General features: G+C 33.7%; 1 protein-coding gene and 1 long non-coding RNA gene across 2 annotated transcripts in view; both read left to right on the top strand.

The window, feature by feature from the left end:
- The first annotated feature begins 668 nt into the window (after nt 1-668).
- LOC141481984 (uncharacterized) overlaps nt 669-26,423 on the top strand; it is a 466,857-nt gene continuing 441,102 nt past the window's right edge. The window contains exons 1-2 of the long non-coding RNA XR_012465278.1: nt 669-890; nt 25,809-25,842. This is a non-coding gene — a long non-coding RNA (uncharacterized lncRNA). The remainder of the gene's footprint in view (nt 891-25,808; nt 25,843-26,423) is intronic.
- On the top strand, nt 19,803-21,382 carry LOC141481976 (uncharacterized). The gene is made up of 3 exons (XM_074174471.1): nt 19,803-20,283; nt 20,343-20,564; nt 20,622-21,382. Exons 1-3 carry the CDS (start codon nt 20,233-20,235, stop codon nt 21,267-21,269), a joined length of 921 nt encoding a protein of 306 aa, XP_074030572.1. The 5' UTR covers nt 19,803-20,232; the 3' UTR covers nt 21,270-21,382.

The raw sequence follows: 26,423 nt of genomic DNA, 5'->3' as shown, positions 1-26,423 counted from the left end.
TCACTGGCTATGGCAGTAAACGGACGACGAAACTCATCAATAATAGACCAGATATTTCACCTAAAAGAAATTCAAGCAACCTGGTATGAATATAAGTGCGTACTTCATATAATTTAGAGGATTTTAAGCATAATTATCAGAAAGCAAATGTAAATGACGATGGAAGAACTGAAAATACCTAACGAGCTAATAAGTCAGTAATAAGAAAATGATCTTGAAGGAAATCAGAAACGAAATAAGCTGTTACCACATCGATCACATTTTTCAATTTGGTTCAAGTGACAATTTTCAGAAGGAGTCAAACAAAGATTAACGAAACAATTTTGAAAAATGAATGGGTACCATTGCATTTGCTGATGACGTAACAATATCATCAGAAAGTAACAACATATTGCTCAAACATTATCTCCGCTTCAAAAGGTTTATGACTTTTTACAATATAAAAAATAAAATAAAAAACATTTATCGAAATCGGAGAGGTTCCTTTTGAGAAGCCTTCGTTGATTTGACTAATTATAGTAAAATCTGTTTTTACATGCTATAGTACGAAAAAAATCAAAAAGAAAAAAATAATCTCTTTGATATTTACACCTAATACTTCCTATTGTCTAACCCGCCTCTGATTGAGCCGCTTCGTGTTATGAGAGACTTTCTGTTTTCTCGACGCCAATACGGTGAATAATGACAGTATTTTGTTTACAAACTCTACCGTCTACTTTTTATTGGTATCGCGCTCGGCCTTGCCCACTGTATTTTTGGTTATCTGTCGATTATTATCGGATCGTCATCAACTATTTCAGCCAGTAATTCAGTTCGGTTTTGGTTCGTCTGTGTAGTGAAAATAACCCAATTAGTTTCCGATAGTTTGAGGTTAGGTGATTGATGTGGTGGTTCGTATTCATTAATTATTATTCATAGTAGGTGATCCCAATTAATTTTATCAAGCCGGTATGCCAGTGGCGTTTCATGATTAATGAGTTTTTGGTTGCGAGCGTTTAGAGTGTTCTGTGGTACTTTTTTGCAGAAATTCATGAATATCAACTCGGTGCAAGAGGTTTAATCAGATCATTTATTTATATATGGTAAAAAATTCAAAAACTAATATAATAACATAACAAATGTAGGTAGAATTCAAGATGTAATGATATTTCATTCGTCCCAATTGAAAAGTTCCTGACAACGAAGAACTACTTTTCTGGCTAATACGAAGACAGGCATTGACTTCTGTTGTTTATCTGTGTTTCCCAACGAAGTAAATTGATGCAGGAGCTTCACGTTTGTCATTCTTCTATTTTATTCAGTTGGAATTTCTGGAAGAATACTTAATGTAAATACATTAAATTTCCCTCATATTCACCAAAGTGGGGAAACATTCTAAGTAAAGTAGACGTCGAAAATTGGAAATGTTTCTACGTTCATAAAAAGCATAAGCCTTTATTACTTATTATAATGAAATAATTAGAAAATCAATTGCACATCATCTTCAAATTTTTTCAATAATTCATTTCAGTTATAGAATTCTATCAAAAAAAAGGTCTCGCGTGATATATTCACTAATTTTTCAATAATTATTTATGCTATCGCCAAATTGAATATATTAACAAATTGTTTTCTAATTATTAGAAATATAATTCTCTACAAATATGACGTCATTTCCAAAGTAGACGTATAGGTCGACAGTCCCATGATTTCTCAAGGGTTTGGCTCAAAGACCAAAATACTTTATGTTATCGCTATTGAAGTCTTTTCTGATCTATACTTTTCCATAAGCATACCAAAGTCCAAGAAGAGAGGGAAAATTATTCTGTAGTACTAATAACTGCAAAACTAATAACTGGTGACGAAAATAGATTTCACCTCTTCTGATAGTTACGGAATACTGTGCTTTTGATTTGCCTGTTATGTGTGTTGCTATAGAATGGATAACCATGATTCAATGAAAGAAAGAGTGCAACCAGTTTCCGACCTCATTTGTTTATAGTTTCAGAAGATATGCTTCATTTCCACCCATTCAATGATGTTATCAATTTCAGCGATCATGTAAAAAATCTTGGTTTATATCTGGAATCAAAATTGCGATTCGACAAACATGTCACTTCTGAACTGAAAACGGCATACCTGCTCTGAAATTGTTATATCCTCATCGAAATGGAATGAATTTGAAAATAAAAAAAAATGTTAACCGAGTCGATGCCTTTATCACATTTCAACCATTGTGACATCATTCATGGTCTTTTTTCGGAAATCTGATGCCTTTCGTATCCAAAAGGTACAAAATTCACGTCAACCTCTAATTCTCAGCCTCAAAAGAAGAAATAGGCTTAAGGAAATCGTCGTTTACTACATTCGCGTTGTTTTTTTAATAAAATCCCCAAAAGTAATACGCCTGAATATCTGTGCAGGAGGGTCAGATACAGAACAGATTTTCATAATCTTTATTCGAGAAGAAATAATCTTATTGATATTCCAATGCATAAAAAAGAGATATTCAAATTCTCCTCCTCTTATCAGATTGCTATAAGTGCCTCTTCACTGGTTATCCCCAATTTTGCATTTTCTTTGAATTCCCTCAAAAAAAAAAACAAAAAAAAATAGTTTATATTTATTAACCAGTGATATATTATGAGTATCAATCATTTATATAGGTTATGGGTACGTACCTTATTATAAGTAGGTAGATTTTTCATTGATGAATTATTATTTACAATTTTTTTTAGGGGAGTGGTGAAGAATCGGTCAACTGATCTAACACTACTCCTTTTGTTGTTTTGCTGTCTTTTTTAGATTGGGTTTTATTGTTTTGTAATCATTTTACCGAAAAGCAATTATTACTATTTTAAACATCAATCTTTAATTATCGGTCGTGGGCAAAAAAAAAGCTTACATACTGTTTTTATTATCTTTTTACCTCGATTTGACATCCATTATGAAATTCACCACCGTGAATACATTGACAAAATTGCAAATCACCTTTTAATTCAAAATCCATTCGAATTTTTTGTATGTTTCTTTCTGGCCAATTCTTTGAAGTAGTCGTCAAATTCTTATTATGTAGGGATTAGTCTCAGGGATTTTTCATTGGCTAATACTATCAAATTGTTTCTCTTTGATTTTTTTTGTTATATTTTTCACATTTCAACTGTAGAAGCATATAATTAATTGAAATTTTTGTAAAAATAGCTGAAATAATATGTTCAATTTTTTTTTGCCAATTGTGTATTATTTAGTATGTGAATAATTTCAATCGATTCGTAAAAGAAAAAAGCTATGACAGTTTAAGAAATCATATCAAACTATAAAATCTTCAGTTCATTCGTCTGAGACTTTTTCTCACTCATTCTATTGTACTAATGGACTGACTGTATGTCGTGAGAGCGAAGAAATCAAAATGGAAAGCTAGATGTTGAATATTCTCTGATACTGCTGAACATTTCATGTAAGTGGTGAAAATCAACACTTTCGTTCAAAAAAGTTAGGTATTGTTAGCGGTGATAAAGCGGTGAACGGATACTACTTGTTTGTGTCTAATATTTATGGCAACTTGCCCAACATATATTCCTTCGGCTCTCTGAGACCCGAAAGAAAAACAAAGGTGTTTTCTTTTTTTCATTAAAGTGACAAAAAAATATGTTTCATGGAAACTAATTGGAATTAATTGTAGCAAACATCGATCAAAAGGCGGGTATAATTAATATTAATGAAGGAACTTTGAATGCTAACTGATGAGTATTTTCAATTTACTTTTAATTCATAGTGGATAATGAAACAAATACTCAACATATATTCATAGTTCGTGACACTATTTTTTTATTAACCAAAGACAAGTATTGTCGATTTCTTTCTTTTGGGTAAAAGAATTATTAAGCAACACTTTGCGGAGCACTATTTTATTTTATAAGAACCAAAGAAATTACAATACTTTTTAACATGAGACTAAATCAACGACTAACTTTCTATTATTTTCAACAACCTTGACGTTTGACAACTGACTACTTAATGAAATAGTTTCATTGACATTTCAACACCCTCCCTCAATGAAATTATTTCATCCTATTCTCATACAAATATAACTAAGTACTTAAACCTAAACCCTTTTTAAAGTTCAAAAATTTTATTGTTGATGAAGGTTTCGTTAAACCATCAGCCAGCTGGTCTTGACTTTTTATATAAACTATTTTAACTAAACCTTCATCTATTTTTTCTTTAATAAAGCAGTATTTTATATCTATGTGTTTTAATCTTCTATTGTTTTCAGGATTTTGTGCAATTTTGATTGCAGACTGATTATCTTCAAAAATTGTTGTTGGTATGTTCAATGAAAATAAAGAAAAATCTGACACTACTTTACGTAACCAACAAGCTTCACTTATAGCTAACGTAAGAGCACACAATTCAGATTCTGTGGAAGATATGGCTACAGTTTGTTGTTTTTTACTAGCCCACATTATTGTACAACCATTAAGTTTGAAAATATAGCCTGTAGTAGACTTTCTATCAAATACATCCCCTCCCCAATCTGAATCAACATATCCACACAAAATATCAGATGTACAATCAGTATTGAAAACTAATTTCAAATCAAGAGTCTTCTTAACATAACGAAGTACTCTTTTCAAAGCTTTATACACATTTTCATTAGCTTTATCTTGAAATCTACTCAACATTGTTACACTTTCACATAAATCGGGTCGTGTACCCATAACAGGATACATAAGGCTACCTATTATTTGTCGGCATTTTTTAACCAAATTTTCATTGAGTGTGCCGTCTTTCAAAGTTTTAAAATCGAAATTTGAATCTAGCGGTGTTGACATAGGTTTACAGTTTAACATGCCATATTTTTCTAATACTTGTTTTAAATAAACAGTTTGATCCAATTCTGTACAACCCAGCTTTAAATTCTGTTTTACATTGATTCCTAAATATTGTGAAATTTGACCTAAATCGCTCATAGAAAAAGTTTTGGATAAAATATTTTTTTGCATTATCAACTTCTACCAAATCTGTTCCTAACAATAATACATCATCTACATAAAGTAAAATATATGTTTTACTCTCACTCAAAATCTTGGAATATAAGCAAAAATCGTTTTCTGATCTAACAAATCCTTCCTTTTTCATTAGATTATCAAATTTTATATTCCAACATTTTGGTGATTTTTTAAGGCCATATATAGATTTGTTCAACTTACAAACAGTATCTGAATTAATTTTTTCCAGGAAGAGACATATATACCTCGTCAGTTATTTTTCCATATAAAAATGCACTCTGTACATCCATTTGGTATACGGGTAGTTTTAAATGATTTGCTAGTACCAATAAAATTCTAAAGGTGCATAATTTTGCCACTGGGGCATAAATATCATATAGATCATCACTGACTTCTTGCTGAAAGCCTCTGGCTACAAGTCTTGCTTTATATTGTCCATCATTTTTAATCTTCAACACCCACTTACTGTCTATCACCTTTTTGTCATCTGGCCATGGTACTTCAGTCCATGTGTTTTCATCACTTTCTTGGTTCTCACAAATTTCATTATAACTAATTTCTTGCATATTTACTATCTGAGTATTTTCCTGTTCATTTTCTTCCAATTCTTTTCCTACTTCTTCAGTACCATGTAGGTCTTCATTATTTTCCAACTGATTTTCACAGTCAAGGGTTATTAGTTTTTCATATTTCTTTTGTACTTCTTGTTCTTCTGCCATTATTACAATATCCCTGTGTATTTCCACTTTGTTTATGTACGGAAAATATATTCTATATCCTTTTACTTCATCGCTATATCCGACTAAGATCCCTCTTTTACTTTTAGGATCTAGTTTTTGACGTTTTTCTTTAGGAATATGTACAGATACCCGAGATCCAAACTCCATTAGAAATGAAATATCAAAATCTTTTCCATTCCATAAATTAAATGGGGTTTTACCACTGTGTTTACTAATAGCAACTCTGTTCAATACAAAAACTGCTGTGTTTATGGCTTCAGCCCAATACTTTTTTTCAAGTTTTTTTGCTATATATCATGGTACGTGCGGCTTCCACCAATGTCCTGTTTTCGCGTTCTGCTCTGCCGTTTTGCTCCGGTGTGTAAGTACAGGTTTTTTCATGTTTTATTCCATACTTTTCTGTCAATCCCTGTTCCTCTTTGTTTATGAATTCCAGACCATTATCTGTCCTTAAAACTTTCAATTTGTTTCCTGTCTGAGTTTCTACCATCTTTATTAGATGTTCTAATTTTTTTGATGTTTCTGATTTATATTTCAGGAAGTATATTATTCTGTAACTTGAATAATCGTCCTTTACGAGTAAAAAATACTTTGATCATCCTATAGATTCAGTTTCGAAAGGGCCACATAAATCTGCCTGCATTAATTGGCCTATTTCCGTTGCCCTCGATTCACTCATGGTGAAAGATAGTCTATGCTGTTTACCGAGTAAACAATCTTCACAAAAAGGCTTCTTTCGCTTTTCATTGTAACTTATTTGATTTTTCCTTAAAATATCTTTTACTTGTTCAAAATTCAAATGTGACAGTCTTGAGTGCCAATTATTTAGGTTTATAGCAACGTTGCTTTGTGAAATGTTGTTTTTTTTCTGATATCTAAACATCATTTTGAAAAACTTCCCTTGTCTCAGTGCAATGGCTCGTACTTTGCCCTCTCGGTCTATAATTTCACTCTTTTCTTTATTGGATCTCAAAGTGAAACCTTTATCTAATACTTTTCCGACAGAGAACAGGTTTATTTTAAATTCTGGAACAAATAATACATTGTTAAGCTCAGTTTTTACCCAATATTCTCCGTTCCATGCTTCAACTTCTACTTTTCCGACTCCAATTGCCTTCACTGTAGAGCCATCACCCATTTCTATCAATTTTTTTATTGTATTGTTCGAAGTTACAAATTTTTCAGGGTCAAAACATATATGGTCACTCGCACCGCTGTCCATACACCAGTCTTGGTTTGAGAAGTTAGATACACCTATTAACGCTAGAGATTTAGCATCCTCACTCGATTCATTTGAAACGATGAACGCATTTGAATTATCGTTGGTATTTTTTTGTTGTGTACTTTCATTGTCTTTCTTTTTCTTGAACCAACATTCTCCAATCAGGTGTCCTTTTTTCTTACAATAATGACATTCTTCCATTCTTCTTCCTTCTTTTCGTTCAGGGCAATGCTTTTTGATATGTCCAGTCTTATTACAACTATAGCATTTCACCTTGTTTTTGACTAATACCTCAGTTCTCTTTCCTGCTGATAAAGCAGTCGCTTGCTCTACCTGTTTTGTTCTTTCCTCTTCAACCAGAAGTCTCGATGTCAGTTCTTTGAGGGTTTGCTTGTCAGCTGCTGTGGACTCCCATGCAGACACGAAATGTTTAAGATTGTCCGGAAGTGACATCAAGATTTTGGTTATCAACATTTTGTCGCTGAGTTCTTCACCTAACTGTTTCAGATTTCCTTTTATTTCTTCTAACTGCGAAACAAAATCGGCTATTTCTCCCTTGTAGTCTAATCCGAAGAACCTTTGTTGTAGTAAATGCACACTGACCTGCGATTTATGTTCATAAATTGATTGCAGTTTTTCCCACATCTGAGCAGCTGTTTGGCAGCTTAAAATGTGTGTGAGGGGCCTCTCGTCAATCCTTGCAGCGATTATTTCTTGCGCTCTGGCATCTTTTCTGTCCCACTCAGTGTTATTAGGTTCGGTCATTGACCTTTGGCATGTTCCCATGGCTATGTCATATAGGCCCTTGGATTTCAGCATAATATTTGTCTGGAACTTCCATGTGGTCCAATTGTCTCCTGAGAACCTGATACTTGCAGCTCCAGTTTCTTTATCCATTTTCTAATCGACTTCAATAAGTTTTTTTTTTTCTTTACGTGTCACGTTCCCGCCAACTTCTGGAGGTTATATTGGAAAAAAAAACTTTTTTTTTACCCAAAATATTTGATTACAGCCTGACTGGGCCCATAACCTATTGTCGATTTCTTTCTTTTGGGTAAAAGAATTATTAAGCAACACTTTGCGGAGCACTATTTTATTTTATAAGAACCAAAGAAATTACAATACTTTTCAACATGAGACTAAAACAACGACTAACTTTCTATTATTTTCAACAACCTTGACGTTTGACAACTGACTACTTAATGAAATAGTTTCATTGACATTTCAACAACAAGCAAATACATGAGACCATTTCACTGTTACAAAATCTGGAAGAACCCAGTTTTTACAAAGTCCCGGGCAATTTATTCCGAATAAAATATGATACATTCATTTATATCAATATCTCTTCACAGTAGTATCAACATAATAGGGCCGTTGAGATATTACTGAATACCAATGTGAATTTTGTTAGAATTTGGGAATACAGGATGGTTCTTTCCAGGTTGGCGGTATGTTCACGACATGCAACTGTTTCATATTCTGTCTCAGACAAAAGTTTTGCATAAACGTTAAAGCGCCGATAAAGTCAGCCGACTCCCGCATGCATTACTGTCTTGGTTTGAGCGGTTCTATACTTTTGAGAATTAATATCTCTAAATTGCGTTATAGATGATTATTCGATCGATTTTAGCGAGGTACTGTTGCTGAACGAATGAGAAACATCCGCAATCCAATTTCGGTATGAGAAGACTTGCACGAATAACTATCGAATATAAATCAATGTATGTCATTGTATCAGCCAGGAAAAAATTTATTTCCCAACGGCAGTTTGCTAAAATTCTACGCATATCCTTCTTTTCGATACATTCATAAGAATCATTCTGCTAGACGTTAACAGTTAACAGAAGCTCATTACGTGTTTTGATATGGAATAGCTTCATTAAGCATTTCAATACTGACTAAATTCTACTCAATTTGTGCTATTGATAACACTTTCCCAATACCAGAACAAAAATTACGGACTCTCGACACGCGTTTCGCTAACCAATTCAGCATCCTCAGAACATCATTATGACTGAATTTTATTATATGTTAGTGTTTTTATATGTTAGTGTTTTTATATGTTAGTGGTCTAACTACTACCTGTTAGTTGTAATATCTAACAGTTCAATCTATGGAATGTTGATTCGATCATGTATTCCCAACCAGCAAAGTTGTTTTATAATTCCATGGTGTTGCAACAGTTTTATTTTATTAGTATTTTATAATTACTTCCAAAATACTAATTGATTGTATTAGATGATCGGTGAACACAATACAGTTGTAGGCAATAAAAGTGTTTTATAAATTTGTCATAGAAATGTTTATGAAATAAAATTAAAAAACCATTATAAAAAAGTCAGGAAATTATCACAGAAACGTTTTTACAACTTACTTATAAAACTTATTTTCCTATAAAAGTGAATTGTTTTGTAGCAGTTTTATAACACTTTTCTGCGAGATTTTATAATAGTTATAAAACTATTTCAAGCTTATTTTATAACTGTTTTCTGTAGCTTTAATGAAATTATTTTATTAAAATGCTTTCAGACACAATTTTATCGTCATTACCATATTGTCACTTCAATGATAATTTCCCAACTATTTTATAGTATGGTATATTTACTTCAATTCCAAAACACTAACATAACTGTTATGAAATCAAATTGCTCTTGCTAATATATATTTGCTGCCACCAAGAATAAAATGCAGCATTTAAGAACAACCAGCTGACATCTATTCATAATCACAGCTTTGGAAAATTCTTCAAAATTTTAGTTGTATTTAGTTAGAATATTTTTGTTAAGTTATTCAAGTGGGGCACCATCGATGTCGTGGTGGAAATTAGTTCTTCAGCAACTTCTAAATATTTGATTTTTATTGAATATATGTACCCCATAAGTAAATTCAATATTTTCAAGGCATTGGGTTCAGTAACTCAACCTTATTATTCACAATTTGGAAGACTGTAAAATACAAAGGGTTTGCAGTTTCAGTTTTTAGTTATCTATTTAGGAAACCTGGATATTTTGTTCTGAGTGAAGCAGTTTCGTGTTACAATTCTTCAAATGATGACAAATTCAGGTACAGCAAAGTATGCTTCACAGACAGGATTCAGAAGTAACTACTCGAATAACTAATAACTACTGTCATATAGACGGTGTCACATAAAAGATACATAACTCTGGATTTTTCACACTTTTTGTGACAACTTGTTTGAATGAAAATAACCCTGCTTGCTTTTTGGGTTGCATAGAATTGATAATTGTTTCTTGTTCTGTATCGTTATTCTTCAGCATTCGTTCTAATAGTTCTTTTTCAGCAATTTGGTAGGTCATCAAATGACTTTGTTTCAGTTTATACATCATTGTAAACCAACTGGCTTCGGGCATAGAATTGTGGTTTCGTATCAGCTTATCAGCATAAATTTTTGGCCATGAGAGTTGGTTATTATTTACCCATGACCACGGAACTATGGTGAACATATATACCTAAAACGTAGATAAAATGAGTCAAATCCAGCTTCAAAAACACAAAACTATCAACTGAAAATATAGGCTTGAATTATCAAATATCTGGTAAATTATTGAAGCTAATTGAAAGATATATTCTGACATCAAAAACTTACCCGTCATTTCCACTAAGCGCACGACAAATTAAATATCAAAAATATTTAATCCGCGTTCATATAGGTTATGTCTAATATAACATGTATTTAGCATTAGACAACGAATATTTATCATAAAAAAGGTAATATGTGATGAATATAAGTAATTTATATTATAAGAGTCACCAAAGTGTCGTTTATTAGCAAAAATGTTGCCAACTAACTTGTAAACAATCACAATAGTTGTGTACCGACAGCAGAGCCACAGCGGAGCAGAAAGGCAAACAAATATCAATAGGGCCGTATTCTTAGTATTCTGTGTAAAAAACCATCAAAATAACAGGATGCTTAGTTGTGTTTCGAAAAAATATTTCATATAGAAATGAGTTGTTAGGGTTGGATGGGAGTTCAGTTTTAGCAGCTAAACCATACACGGTGATTCACGGCATTTAATTCATTTGGGAGTATCTAGGTTTCCGATAATTTTGTGATTTGAGCGTATGCGTTCGCGTTCAAATTCAATTGTATAGGTTCGCTATCCGCTTTCTATAATTAATTCGTGACACTGTTCGTATCCATAAGTATTCGTTAGTGTAAATGGCTTTGATGTTGGGATGTTGACTAATTGACGTATGATTAATTTTTATGGTGGGTTCGAATACCTACTCTATTTGTAACAAATATTTTTTTATAATTTTTTGTTCAGTGAAAGAAGGGATAATGGTTGGTTTGGGTTAGTTTGGTTTTGTTTCAGTTATTTCAGAAAATCCATCTATTGAAAAATATACGGTCGGAAATCTCAATAGTGGGTCTAGAATGGTTTGGTGTTGGGAGAAAACTCCAGTAATATGAGGTAACACTCTTGCAAAATACTTCCATATTTTTAATACATTGTAGCTTACGGCCAAAAAAATATTGAAAACTCATTTTTATAAATTATAATTAATTGATACATTTTGTCAATAACTAATAATCAGTTTATATTGTTACTGTATTCAATTTTAATTCATCCTTAATTTTAGACACTGTGATATGCATATATTAGTGTATTAATTTATACTTTCAATTTGATAATAATTCCATTGTGTGGATACTGTAGTGGATTTTTCTGTTTGTATCCCGAATATATAAATAAAAATAAATAATAACTCAATGGCGGCCATTTTGAACATTTATTGGAGGGAATATAATAGTTTTAGATTCAGTTCAAGGTGCTTCAAATAGACGAAGAAATGACTTGGTGTTCCATAAAAAAACTTTCTGGAAGCTTTTTGAGTCGCCCTGTATATTGGAAATACTAATAAAACACTTTAAATTATCCCACCTAACCTAGTGCTTCAATTTTTTCTTGCGAAAATCAGGAAAAGGTTATGATAATGGTTAAAACCCGTCGTTTAGCCTTTATAATCGATGAAAGAAACTTTTTAGTCAAAAAATCAAAGACAGATAATATTTATCCAAACTATATGTGAGAAATCTTTTATTCATACTAGCACTTTTGTAAAAACCTAAAGCTTTAAAAGTAGTCCGACTTTGCCGCAATACCATCACTCCCAGAACTAAGTGTTTCTTAACAGTTTTATAGGGGTAACATAGTAGCTAAAATACGTTGAAGTGCTTGCTACTGATACCAATTCATTTTATAGAATGACGCCATTTGTAATGATAGCGATCCGGGATACTGAAATTAGATGAGTTGAAAATATGAAATACCGCATATATAGTGATATTTACAGCTGAAACGTACATAAATATTATAACATTATATTATTTAGAATGAAGTGAATTAAGTTTGCGACTAGAAAATTAATACGTCGACAGAGTGAATTTTTGTATAATTAATAATTTTACAGAAAACATTTATAAATGAGTGGCGCGCTTAAATTTTGCTAATAATAGGCTATATATTTGTCAATAAAATTTCATTTGCAGCAAAAATATCATTCTTCGAAACATAAACAATGTCTTTAACAGTTTTATGAGTGCAGAAGTGAAATTTTAAAATGGCTTCAACCTTTCTATTTGTTAGTTTTCAGTTGGTGACATATCTATTATATTTTCCTAGTGTCCAATACAAAATTACTTCTTGCGTCTTCAAGAAAACATTTTTAACACTTTTTTATTTTATTGTTATCGTTTTCGGCTGTATTATATTTTATAACGCCTACTTGGAACTACTAAAAAACTCTTATAAAATTGTCTTCTGATTATTTTATAAGAATCGCTTAAATATGTTGCAAAAGTGCAGTAAGAAAAGTCTTCACAAAACTACTTTTTAAGAACGTTAGACAAATTTCATAGTAACTGCCAAAATGTTTATAAAACTGTTTTGTAGTGTTTGTAAAAGGCCTTACAAAATATTGATAATAACTATAATGTTTTATAAGACGATGCCAATTTCCTATTTATAGCAGTTTTATAAACATATTGAAAACATCTCTAGGAGAAATGCAGTTTTATAATTTGTTTCTCCGAAACGTTTCTGGAACTATTATAAAATACGAAATTGCTAGTTGGGTTGATGCCAGATGTACCAGTGCCAATTTACATCATGTTGACACTGCCCTATCCAACTAAGGAACAATTAGAACCGTACAAAGGATCGCAATACAGCTCTAATCATCACAACAATGGCGTATCTCAGTATATTCCAATTTCAATGGGAAATCGCAAGGGCGTATCTCGTTCGTGCCAGTTTCGCTTTCCAATTCGATAGTGCCAATTTCCTAATTTCTATGCCAGATGCGTCTCTCCATTTGCAGTGACGTAAGGCAGCTGTCGCAATCTGACCGGAACGAAAGATGGGCTCGATAACAATTCTTACCTATTCGCTTGATTAGGTCTGGGTTTATTTAGCGTTTGTACGAGAATTTCAAGAAAGAAGGTTCGTAATATTCCCAAGGGGATCGAGTGGATATACATGTTATTTATATTCTTTGTAAGACATTTTTTGTGGAGGAGTCACAGTGTTAGTTGCCATACTCCATACATACATACATATATGTATATTCGATAGGTCTGAGAATTTGTGTGACAACCAAGTTAGTTCGCCAAGTTTTTATGTCGGCGTTGGTTGTTTGAACAATCAACTGACAACTGTATTGGCAGATATTTGGAAAGCTTTCCTAAAATATCATTGGAAAACGATTCCACATGTTTCTAGAAATGATATAAAATAAGGAAATGTTAATGCAGTGAAGCTGCTGGAAAATAATTTCATGAACTTCCAAGAGATAAAGAGTCACCGATACACAGCAAGCGATCTTGGGTTCAAACCAATAGGTGTTTCCACTTATGTCTCGCTTGGTGTCACGCAGTTATTTTTATGAAGTACTGTTCTGGGTTTTTCACATTTTGTCTTAAATCGCGGACCGCCTGCCCGGTACTGACGATGCCCAACAGGCGGAAATAGCTGTTTACCGGTGACTCTTAAATTGAGATCAACTTGGGAATGATCAGAATTAGTACTCATCTTTATCTTGAACTCCAATAATAACTTACTTATTGTAAGTTTGTGTCGGAACAATAACACTTACATATAATATCAATTATAATACTATATTGTGTACAATATTTTTTGTCAGTCTATGTTTAGGTTACACAAACTGGATGGTTTGCCCACTCGGGATCATGTCTGTGAAAAACATAGTTTGCTCAAATCCAAACCACAAACGGACATTGTTTGGCCTTAGGACTTATTAATAGTCATTTCAAATGCCAATCCCATTTGGAACTGCTCACATTTGAGATTAATGGTCACATCTGTACGTATAAAAGGGATTCGTGGTATCGATATAAATCAATCGATCATTTTTAGAGAATCGATTTTATTTCATGGTGAATTATTGTAGTATTTAGTGAATATCTGTAGCTTCCACATTTTTTAGCTGATTAAAAACGATACAGTATAGTATATGCTGTGTCACGGACAATTACAATATTGTGATTTCTGTGGTGAAACCTCTAACACATTCCAAAACACATCGATATAGGCAAGGGGATTCCAAAGGAAGACAATTCCATATTTTTGTGGAAATTACCAATGGGAGAACATAATCAAGTAGGTACTATGGAAGTAACGTTGAGAATCGAATCCCAGCCATGAGTAGAAAACTCCGGCAAGCGGAGGTACTTATTAGCATTTTTTACGTATAAATGTCCAATGAGACTGAAACAGCAACATTTTGTGAAAATACAATGACTCTTCGAACGTCATTCACAGTTATCAGGTTGTTCACTTCCTTTTCAAATCTCTTTACCGACGGCATCAGGCTGCGCTGAAGTGCTGAAGGGCTGAAGTGTGACTGCAGGTGTGTATTCGTTTCTTTCCAGAAGGATTTTCATCAGCGGTCGGTGGATTGTCCACAGTACGCAGATGCTTTTAGAATGAGTTTTTTTATTTCTTGAAGACAGTACTGCATAGTGACCAGCAGCACACCCAGTCACAAAGTGTGTTGGAAATGTCCTAGTTTAGTGGCTATCCGCCGTGTATCGGGTGTAAAGGGTGTGAAGTAACCCTGTAGTACTCAATAGGTTCGTTCCAACCAGCGTCAGAAACAGTTTCTGACAGTCAGGATTGTGCGCAGTAATGTGATTGCGTTCCAACGTGAGTTTCCAACCATTAGTAAACTATCAGTTTTCTGTTCCATCCAAGATTCAAACCTGTTCGAAATCTATCAGAATGGTTTGAGGATTATCTTCTTACCATTAATCTGACGCATGCGTATTCCGTATTACTGTTTCTGTTTTATGTTCATGCAACTTGCAAACAACATAACCTGCAAAAATTGTAATAAAATAAATTATGTATTTGCTGGCGCTGGAAAAATTAGGAATTCTTTAAGTGAATCTAAAATATGAACATCTTTAATTACACAAATTAATTATTGCGGTGACCTACTTTTACCTCCCAGTTCCATGTTGATTAGTAAATAGAATAGAGATATAAAATACTTCAACCTTCTTTTACTCTTATTTGCTGTTGTATATACGGAAAACTGTGATTTAAAAGAAGCTGTACAAAATATCAATATATCTTACAATCTACAAGTGAATAAACTCAAATTGAATATCAATGAATCTAAGGCAATGATGGTTACAACAAATTCGAATCAAAAAAAGATTGATACTAACGACGTTAATATCAGCATATTTAATAATCAACTCACAATTGTAAATGAAATTAAGTACCTAGGATTCATATACCATTAGAAAGATATGTAAGAAAAAGTATTTTTTCTCTAGAATTTCAAAATCTTTATCAACCTTTGCTAGACTAACATGTTACAACTGCATAATGAGGCCACACTTTGACTACTGCGCTACACAGATGTATGTATTCAATCAAAATCAAATGGGACAGTTGCAGAAACTACAAAATCGAGGTATGAGAATCATTTTGAGATGCAACCAGTATACCTCTATTGAATCTATGTTGAATACTCTACAGTGGCAGCCGGTACATAAAAGAATGTATTATTTGAGCATGATTTTTATTTTCAAAATTTCGAGTGGGATACAACCAGCCTATCATAGCAGATATTTAGTTCGAAATAGTGAAATTCATTCATATAACACAAGAACATGTAATACATTTTATAGATCCCGAACAAATTATAAGAGTGGAATGAATTCATTGTTCTTTAAAGGTCTTGATAGTTTCAATAAGTTACCTGATGAAATAAAATATGTAAATTCCTTAAAAGTATTAAAAAAGTTATTATTAGAATATATCAAATTGTAATACATGACGCACTGTAAAATTATATACGTTTATAAATTATTCATATATGCATAACTATATATTGTATATTATGATTCCTAAAATAAAGTCTACTACTACTAGTACTACTCTCCAGAAATACACTTGATTAGATTTATTTTTGAAGGTTATGTTGAAATTCCATGCCAAACTTCAGTTGAACTATCAGCTGTCAGCTGTTCAATCAGAAATTTCAAATTAATCAGAAACCAATATCCACCAGACATGCGCGTTGACAACGATTTACAAACTGTTAGAAATCTGTTGGTGACTCAAGGTTGGAACGAACCTAATATAATCGGTACGACATTAGTGTTGCGTCAAATTGAGTTCAGCTCCCATCATGTGAACCCGTCGTTCAATCTTTCGAACTGATGCTGTATTCATTTGTAACAGAAACACATTATCAAAAGTGGAAATGTAGAAAGGTTATAAAATTCCTGATGAAATTGCATAATGAGCACTAATAAAGTTTTGAACATATCACTGAAAATGTGCTTCAAAACTTTGCCGTTTTTTTAACAGTTGGGCTGAAAAGTTTGCAGACAAACAAAGAACATAAAATGTTTTCGATAAAATTTGATTTTATTATACAATGTAGTCGTCTTCGAGGACGATACAACGATAAGAGCGGTCATATATCTCTTTGATGCAATTTTTATAGTACGAGTTGTCTTCATCCTCAAAATTGACCAGAGTTTCAAAGATTACCCCTTCATCAGCGCAATTTTTTTTTCCTTTTTTCCAGCGAGCATTCTCTTGACGTCTGAGAACAGGAAAAAGTCGCTGAGGGACAGACCTGGAGAATACGGTGAATGCGGAAGCAGTTCGAAACCTAATCCTTGTAATTTTGTCATCGGTTTCATTGATTTGTGACTCGGTGCATTGTCTTGATGGAACAGCACTATTTTTCTACAAATATGGCAGTTTTTCTGCGATTTTGTCCTTCAAACGCTCCGACAACGTTATGTAATAGTCGCTGTTGATGTTTTTTTTTCATTTCAAGATATTGCTTGAAACTGATACCATAAACTGTTGCGTCTTTGAAAACTTTGAAATCGGTTCACCACGTGCCGTTCACTCAAGATGTCGATCGTTTTAATTCTGGTGTGAAATGATGGATCCATGTCTCAATACATTGTCACATATTGACGCATAAATTCGGGTTTTTTATGGTGGGACAGCTTCAAACACTGATCATAATCATCAATTTGTTGATGTTTTCTGTCGATTCTGAGCGTCGTTCTGAGGTTATCTGAAAATTATATGTGTTCAATACCAAAAGCGCTATCTGTCTGTTAGCCTACAAACTTTTCAACCCACCTTATACAGGGTGTTAATTAAGTATGTATCATAAATTCAACAGAAGATTCTTTAGGTAACTTTAAGACGAAATGTTCTTATAAACATGGGTCCGCAAATTCTCCGTTCTCAAGATAAAGGGTGTTGAAATGAAAATAAAAAAAGTTATTCGTAAATATCTTGAATATCCTTCACCTAATCTTGTTGTAATTTGGCAATAGTATTTAAAACATCAAGGAGCTAATTTAGCCCGAATGTGAATCAATTCATTAAGTCCAGTGGCGTCTCGAGCGGAATTTGAACGAATATTTTTGATTTAAAAATGTACGCCACTGACTTTCGTGCAAATTTTATTATTTCTTCGGATTGAGCAATTAGAAATACAACTTTTTTGTCTCATGAATTTTTTTCGTATCTTGCTTAGTTTTTAAGAAAAAAAAAGTCGACCTAATTGCATATCCCTGGACCTCACAAGGAATAATATGGGGAATTTAATGTTTCTTTTGGAAATTATTATTTTTACAAATTTTCATTACTAATTATGTAATAATAACAACAAATATTGAATATTGAGGATACACTACAACAATAAAGAAATATTGTGGAAAATAGACAAAAGTGTGTTTTTGTAGTGTATCCTCAGTGAACATGAATTTCCATAAAACGAACAAGTCGTCAATCAAAGAAGTGAAATATTGAATAACATCAACATCTAGACTAACGAATTGCACTAAATTAAGTGTTGGAAATGGCCTCCTTCGGCTTCAATACAACCGTCTAGCCGCCGCATCATTGAATCTCGCACTCTCCTGAAAATACCTGGCGTATTTTTTATTATGTCACGTGGATTAATGATTTTATTCCGTAAATCCTTTTCACTTTGAATAGCAGTATACCAACGCTTTAAGGTGTCCCCAGAGAAAATAACCTAAGGGATTCATTTCGAGCGAGCGAGGTGGCCATGGTTGTGGGCCTGCTCTCCCAATCCAGCGATTATGGTAATTTTCATCCAAAAATTGCCGTGCCACTACACTAAAGTGTGGTGGAGCACCATCGTGCATGTACCACATACGGAATCTTTTCATGACTGGAATTTCTTCTAAAAGTCCAGGTAAAACAAATTCTAAAAACCTTCGGTATTCTTCTCCATTGAATCTAGGTGGAAGGAAGTGAGGCCCAATGAGATGGTCACCGACAATTCCAACCCAAATATTAAAAGAAAACTGTTCTTGAAAATTATTTTCTGTCAAGGCGTGTGGATTATTTTCAGCCCAAATGTGATTGTTGTGGAAGTTAATAATTGAATTGCGAGAAAAACAAACTTCATCTGTAAACAATATTCGACTTACGAAACCTGGTTTTTTTCTCATTTCACCGCGTAACCAATTAGAAAAAGCTATTCTTACAGGCAAATCTCTGGGCAATAAAGCTTGCACACGTTGCATGTGAGGGGGATATAGCTGCTGGCCTCTTAAAATCTGCCACACTGTGACATGGGTAATATTCATTTCTTCAGCTATTTTTCGAGTATTGGTATGAGGATTTACTTCAATCTCATTTAAAACAGCTTCTTCAATTTGAACTGTTCTTACCGTTGTAGGCCTCCCAATGACAACCGTCGATCTTTAGGCACTACACGCTGAGGAAATCTTTCATGGTAAATGCGTCTTGCAGCATTCGAGATTCCGTGAGCCATTCCATAACAGAAATGCATATCTGCCATTTCACTGTTAGTAAATTGAACCATGTTTTACAAAAATGGTTTGAAAAATAATCACTGAACACACTTTTTGTAACAATTATAAATTGAAAGCTTATAAAGTTGACAACTGTCAAGTTGTTTATTGAATGCTGCAATTGTTTTCCAAGGCAACCCTTGATTATTATTTATGGTATTTTTAGAAGAGTGCGAAATTCAATGATGCGGCGGCTAGACGGTTGTATTGAAGCCGAAGAAGACCATTTCCAAGATTTAATTTAGTGCAATTCGTTGGTCTAGATGTTGATATTATATAATTTGATTCAATTCCCCATATTATTCCTTGTGAGGTCCAGGGATATGCAATTGAGGTCGACTTTTTTTCTTAAAAACTAAGCAAGATACGAAAAAAATTCAGGAGACAAAAAAGTTGTATTTCTAATTGCTCAATTCAAAGAAATAATAAAAATTGCACAAAAGTCAGTGGTATACCTTAATTACCGATGGCAAAGTTTGCGTCCCGAGGGCCTCTGGCCCGAGGGACAGCAATTGCCTGAGGTTATTAAGGCTCATTAATTCCCGTGGTACATAGATAATTTTATTTCTGACCGATTTCAATAAAATTTTGTTCATTTTTGAAACGGAAAAATGTACCAATTCATTACCTTCCCGGTATATTTGAATCAGGTACCGTTGATTATAGTAGAGTTTTCTTGTTGCTAGGTTGTTGCTATGTTACTTGTTTATAAACAGAACTTTGTTATCAAGCTGTGTTTGCGGTGAAAACGTGTTTTCTACCCCAAATATAATGGAGGATATTTTGAAAAAAGCTGAACAAGCAAGAGAATCATTAATTCCATCGAAAAGTGAAGCCGTATACCAAAAAGAATACAAGATATATCTGGACTGACTGACACGGAAAAATGTTATGCCAAAAGATGTCACTGAAACTGTATTTCTGGCATATTTTCAAGAACTGGTAAGGAATTTTCTATGTTTTTCGGTAGATTTGGTAGTAATTGTGTTTATTCGTTTCAGTCAGAAACGTATAGTTCGAATTCTTTATGGACTAAATGGTTAATGATAAAATCGATGGTGACCATACATGAGAAACGAGATATCACCAAGTTCAATGAACTACAGGCTTTTTTGAAACGGAAGAGTAAGAGTTATAAGCCGAAAAAGTCTGCTGTTTTATCTCCTAAAGATGTTATCAGATTCCTAAAGGACGCTCCTAATGATATTCATTTATTGCATAAGGTAATTTTTTTCTTATTTTCCTTTTTGTGTGTATTTATTTCCTTTTTTTTGTTATAGGTTGTTTTGATTATGGGTTATTTTGGAGGATGCAGAAGTCAGGAACTTTTGAATATGAAGATATCGGATATAGAGGACCGGGATTCCGTTATGGTAGTGAACGTACCGGAAAGTAAAACTGGTGTATCGAAGAAATTTACAGTTGAGGATGAAAAAGAGTTCTCCGCTTTGCCTTTATTAAGACTTTATATGTCTTTGCGTCCTAAAGGTATTGAACGATTTTTTTTGAGCTTCCGACAAAATAAATGTACATCTCAGCCAATTGGAAAAAACATGTTTGGGAAAATCCCCAGCAAAATCGCAATGTATTTAGGATTACCAAACTCATCTTCCTATACGGGACATTGCCTTCGTCGCACTTCTGCTACTGCTCTAGCCAATGCAGGAGCAACTATGACTAACTTAAAAAGACACGGAGGTTGGAAAAGTTCCACGGTGGCGGAGGGGTATTTGGAGGATAGCATCGAATTGAGAAATAAAACGGCGCGTATGTTGTCTACTTTGTCATCAGAAGAGGCAGGTACCTCGACTGTAGTGAACAGAAGCTCCAGCCATACAAAAGAAGAAATTGTTTCCAGTGGCGGAAGTAATTTTCAGGGAACATTTCAAAATTGTACATTTATTATTTGTAATGACGTGAATAAATAAAATATGGTTCAGTTTTCATTTCTATTTATTTTTACTTGTGAAAGGTAGAGGGAATTATAAAATCTATAATGTCCCAAGGGAGTTATGACCCTCTTTATTGATAGCGTAACTATAACGATATAGGCTTATAATATCCCGGTCAGAAATAAATATTTTTTTTTATTTTAACACCCTGTATCTTGAGAACGAAGAATTTGCGGACCCATGTTTATATGAACATTCCGTCTTGAAATTACCTAAAGAATGGTCTGTTGAATTTATGGTACAAACTTAATCAACTGTCCAAGGTATTACCAGTATCTTATGCTATGTTGGATATCTGTATGTTTAGTGGTTTTTATATTCATTCTGTTGTATTTCTGGCTCATTTGAGTATTTTTCAGCTGTTATCACTATTTTCAATGCGAAGTTTTACTTATTTCATGGCTTGCTTGTTGAGGATGTGATAAATCATGTTCAGGTTGAAGTTTTTGTAAATAACATCAAATTCAGTTACTTATCAAAATTCTCTGTGGTCACTGATGAGTGTACTAATTTTTGTTTATGAGAGAGATTAGAATAGTTGTTGATAGTTGTGTTCGTTTGGGTTGGTTTCGTTAAATTGCGAAATCATGTTTGTTTCAGACGTTTATAATCATATTAAAAATTTTATAATTATAATATATAAGGTAAATCAACTGAGGAAATGACTGGTGTGTTCCTATGGAAATATCTCGAAAGTCTCTGTTAGATTTCTCTGTTCTACTGATAGTCCTGCTGAATTAGATGCTGCAACATTGGAAGAAATACGAAGTAAACATCCATCTTTCGAAAGTTTATACAATTCTGGACAGTATACAATTTCTCATAGTCCTCTGGAAGTTACAAGCGTAGATTTTCTCAGAGCAGTGAGGTCTTTTCGCACCGGTTCTTGTGGAGGTCTTGATTCATTGCGATTGTCCCATATTCAAGATACGCTAAGCTATAGTTCCGGTAGTTGTGGCGAACATCTTCTGAATTCTTAACGAACCTTTGCAATATGCTTCTTTCTGGAAAGGTCAATCAAGACATACGTCCTATTCTATATGGTGCTTCTTTATGTGCATTGAAGAAAAAGACTGGCGGTCTGCGTCCTATAGCTGTTGGAAATTTTTATTGACGTTTAATAGCGAAACTTGCTTGTTTCAATCTACGAGAAAGTCTTGGAAATCTATTTCGTCCACAAAAATTTGGATTTGGAACAAATGGTGATTGCGAAGCAGTAGCCCATGCTGCACGATGTTATATTAATCAAAACCTTAACCCAGTTGAAAAAGGTTTTCTGAAACTTGATTTTGAGAATGCATTCAATACTATAGACAGGCATTTCATGTTACATTCGGTTGCTAATGCCATACCAGACATATGCCCTATCATTGAACAATGTTACAGTGAACCTTCTTTCTTAATATTTGGTAACGAAGTACAGCAGGGAGATCCACTTGAACCACTATTGTTCTGTCTTTCTATCCATCATATTATAACTAAAATATCCACTGAATTCCACGGCTGGTATCTGGATGATGGTTCAATTGGTGACAAAGCAAATGTGCTATTAGAAAATTTTCGTAACACAATAAGTTTTTCGAAAGACCTGGGACTTGAACTAAATTTCGAGAAATGTGAACTAATTTTTCTCGATAAACAGGATCAATTTAACCTAATAGATTCTGGTATACGGGTGATTGAAAAAGCCCAATTGGTTTCTTCTAGGTGCCCAAATATCTGACGATGCCTTGAAATTTTGTTTGGAAGAAAAATTACAACCACTTCGTGTCATGTCAAAACGTTTATCTATTTTACCAACACATGTCGCATTCCATTTATTGAAGAATTCATTATTCATTCCAAAATTATCATATATTCTACTTAGCATGACGAACAGGGATTACAAAATATCAATGACGAATTAAGAAGGATGCTGGAACTCATCACTGATAACCTTATCGAAGACGAAACTTGGTTACAGGCATCACTTTCAGTTTCTACAGAAGGATTAGGAATTCGTTCAGTCACTTCACTCGTGTTGCCGTCCATATTTTGCAGTGTTCCCAATCTAATAGAAATTATCTTACAATACCCAAAGCTAATATCTGATTGTGTTTTTGATCGGGCCAAAACTCTTTGGGGATCTAGAACTAGGCAAACAATGAAAATTGAAGACATGAAAAACCAGAGGGCATGGGATAAATCATTACTAGATCAAGCAACTAGTATTTTACTGAAAACAGCTTCTGACACTTCAAAAAATAAGGCTTGTGTTCTCGCAGTAACTGTGAAAGAATCTGGTGCTTGGTTAAATGATGTTCCTGTAGCATTACTTGGGACTCTATTGGATGACGAGGATGACGACTCTTTCAGATTTACCATCGGATTTCGACTTGGTACACCACTGTGTGTTCAACACTTTTGTAAATGTGGTGCATTTGTGGATGAATCAAGTACTCATAGATTGATTGATTGATTGAGCTGTCGTTTTAGCGCTCGTCGTTTATCTCACCATTGTGCAATTAATGATCTGATCAAAAGGGCTTTATTTTCAGCAAAAATTCCTGCGATTTCAGAACCCATAGGCACAAGTCGAGACGACGAAAAACCGCCGGATAGTATGACACTTGTTCCATGTAAAAATGGTAAATCTGTTGTTTGGGACTTTACTTGTGTAGATACATTAGCAACTTTCCATCTTCCTGCTACTTCTGCGAAAGCCTGTGCTGCTGCCTCTTCAGGAGAAAGTTCCAAACTACGGAAATATCAGAATTTGAATAATAATTATATCTTTCGTCCAATAGCTGTTGAAATTTTTGGTGTTTTTGGCTCCGAAGCCTTATCTTTCATCAATTAAATTGGAAAAAAGGTAACCGATGAAACCCACAAATCAAGAGTCACATCTTTTCTCATTCAAAAAATTAGTATAGCCGTCCAAAGAGATAATGCGGCTTCGTTTTCAGGTACTCTTCTTGATTCCAAAATACTTGATGAATTTCACATGTTTCCTGAAAACCAATTTCATAAAAATAAAGCGGTAATAACAACCCACTTTATGAAATTGAATCAAAAGCAAATGGAAAAAATACTTCCAGCAAAATTCTGAAATGAGTTTCAACGATATTTCGAATTGTTCAGTGATGAATTGTTCAGTCAAAACCCTTGGGTTCAATGGTTTGAAAAATATTGGTAACACCTGTTTCATGAACAGCGTAATCCAATGTTTATCAAATACGACATGGTTATTGGAATATTTGGAAAAGGACGAATTCATGAAAGATATCAATACTAGTATTTCTAGTATGGAGGGTGCTTTAATCAAAGCTTTTGCAGACGTCATCAAGGAGTTGTGGTCAGAAGATTCATTTGATAGAGTAGTAAATACAGCCTCCTTAAAAAAATCAGATTCACAGTTTTGCTCCTCGATTCATGGGTAATTCCCATCGAGACGTCCAGGAGTTTCTTCGTTATCTTTTTGAAGGTTTACATGAAGGCGTTAATATAATTGACGAGAAACCTAAACCAATTTTAACAGAGATTGACGAAAAATTTTGCGACAGCGGAAATGCACAAGAGTCGTGGCTCACATATTTGTGGATGCATAACTCTAAGATTATAGATAATTTCGTTGATCAATTGAAATCCACGATGAAATGCACACCCTGTGGACACTCATCAATAACCTCTGATTCTTTCTGGGATTTGTCTCTCTCCATACCACGAAGAACCGACCAATTGAGTTTGTGGCAATGCTTGGAATCGTTTACTAGAGAAGGAACTTTGGATGGAAATGAAAAACCGACGTGTTCGAAATGCAAGGAAAGGAGAAAATGCACAAAGTTCCTATCAATCCACAAGTTTTCCTATATTTCAGTAATACATTCAAAACGGAAAGATTTAAAGGCAAATTGAATGATGTCATCAAATTTCCTCTAGAAAGATTGGATATGGACAATTTTGCAGCAGAAAATGTGGCTACTTGTTGTTATAATCTACATCCACTTTCATATACCAGTGGGACTACTAACAGAGGGCATTATACAGCATACTGCAGACACCCGTGTACTGGCGCGTGGCACGAATATAACGATTCACACGTGTCACTTTTCCACCAAAATCGCTTGTGACTGGAGAAGCATACGTCCTCTTTTATGGAAAGGATGGGACAAAATCGCACCTTTAAAATAATAGAGGGAAAGATTCTTCATGAGAGAGAGGACATTGGCAGATCAAGATCTTCAGACGATGTGGTGCTGCAGGTATTTCCGGGTTTTCCTGCAGCTGAAAAAGCAAATGCGCCACTGGAATCAATGAAGTCGCCCCGGAGAGTCAATTGATTTTTATTGTTGTTTTTATTTTTATCGTTGTTTTACAATAAAATAATTTTTAGTTCTTACATATTCATTAATCAAAAGAGTTATTGAGGCCTTATTTTTGGTTATATTTGATACTGTTGAATTCTTCAAAATAATGAAGTGTTTGTACTAACAGAAAATGTACATTCGATATATTAAAAATTCCTAATTGTTGCAGGTAACCAAGTATCTATCATCAACATTCTAATCAGGTGAGTCTTAGAAAATTATTACTATTTTTCGAACTGGAACGGTATTATGCTTATCTCATATTTTCTGCGTATTGAATGAACTGGATATATTCTATGTGTTATTGAAAGCGAAAAAGCACCATTCTTGTTGACACTATAATTGAAGTAGCTTTCAATGAAGATTCATGAAAATGGTATTTTTTGTTTCGGAAGAAGATTAGGAAAAAATTTGGTTGGTATTTGCCAGTTCAATATTTCAAAATATGCTTCATATGATTTTCATGGAATTATTGGCCAGTTCTATCACATATGTGTGTTAGACATCCTTAATAGATTTATATTTTTAAGCCTTTTAGTTTTTGAATTTCACAACGAATTCGAACTTACTTGAATATCTAAATTCAATTCTTCCTTGGATTGTTACTTCTTCTCTTTTCTTGATCAATGGGGTTATTTAAAAACTACGGTTGAGGTCAGACATGACCAACAAACTTTTATTTTTATTTTTCATCACCATGTCACATCCACCTCACATCGAAAAACGCAATTGTCCCAAAAACCAGAATAAGTGTATAACTGACAAGATCTGTAACTGGTAATTA

Source organism: Leptinotarsa decemlineata, unplaced genomic scaffold (genome assembly GCF_025532065.1).
Source record: "Leptinotarsa decemlineata unplaced genomic scaffold, Ldec_3_MD MMD2_P_RNA_scaffold_12, whole genome shotgun sequence".
Classification (NCBI taxonomy): Eukaryota; Metazoa; Arthropoda; class Insecta; order Coleoptera; family Chrysomelidae; genus Leptinotarsa; species Leptinotarsa decemlineata.
Note: the sequence above shows the minus strand (reverse complement) of the source record. Positions and strands in the feature narration are given on the sequence as shown.

Excerpts from the sequence above, each read along its gene's own strand:
- LOC141481976 (XM_074174471.1), top strand. The coding sequence starts at position 20,233 with ATGCCAAAAGATGTCACTGAAACTGTATTTCTGGCATATTTTCAAGAA. Across the intron at positions 20,284-20,342 it reads TGGCATATTTTCAAGAACTG|TCAGAAACGTATAGTTCGAA; the intron begins GTAAGGAATTTT and ends TATTCGTTTCAG. Across the intron at positions 20,565-20,621 it reads ATATTCATTTATTGCATAAG|GTTGTTTTGATTATGGGTTA; the intron begins GTAATTTTTTTC and ends TTTTTGTTATAG.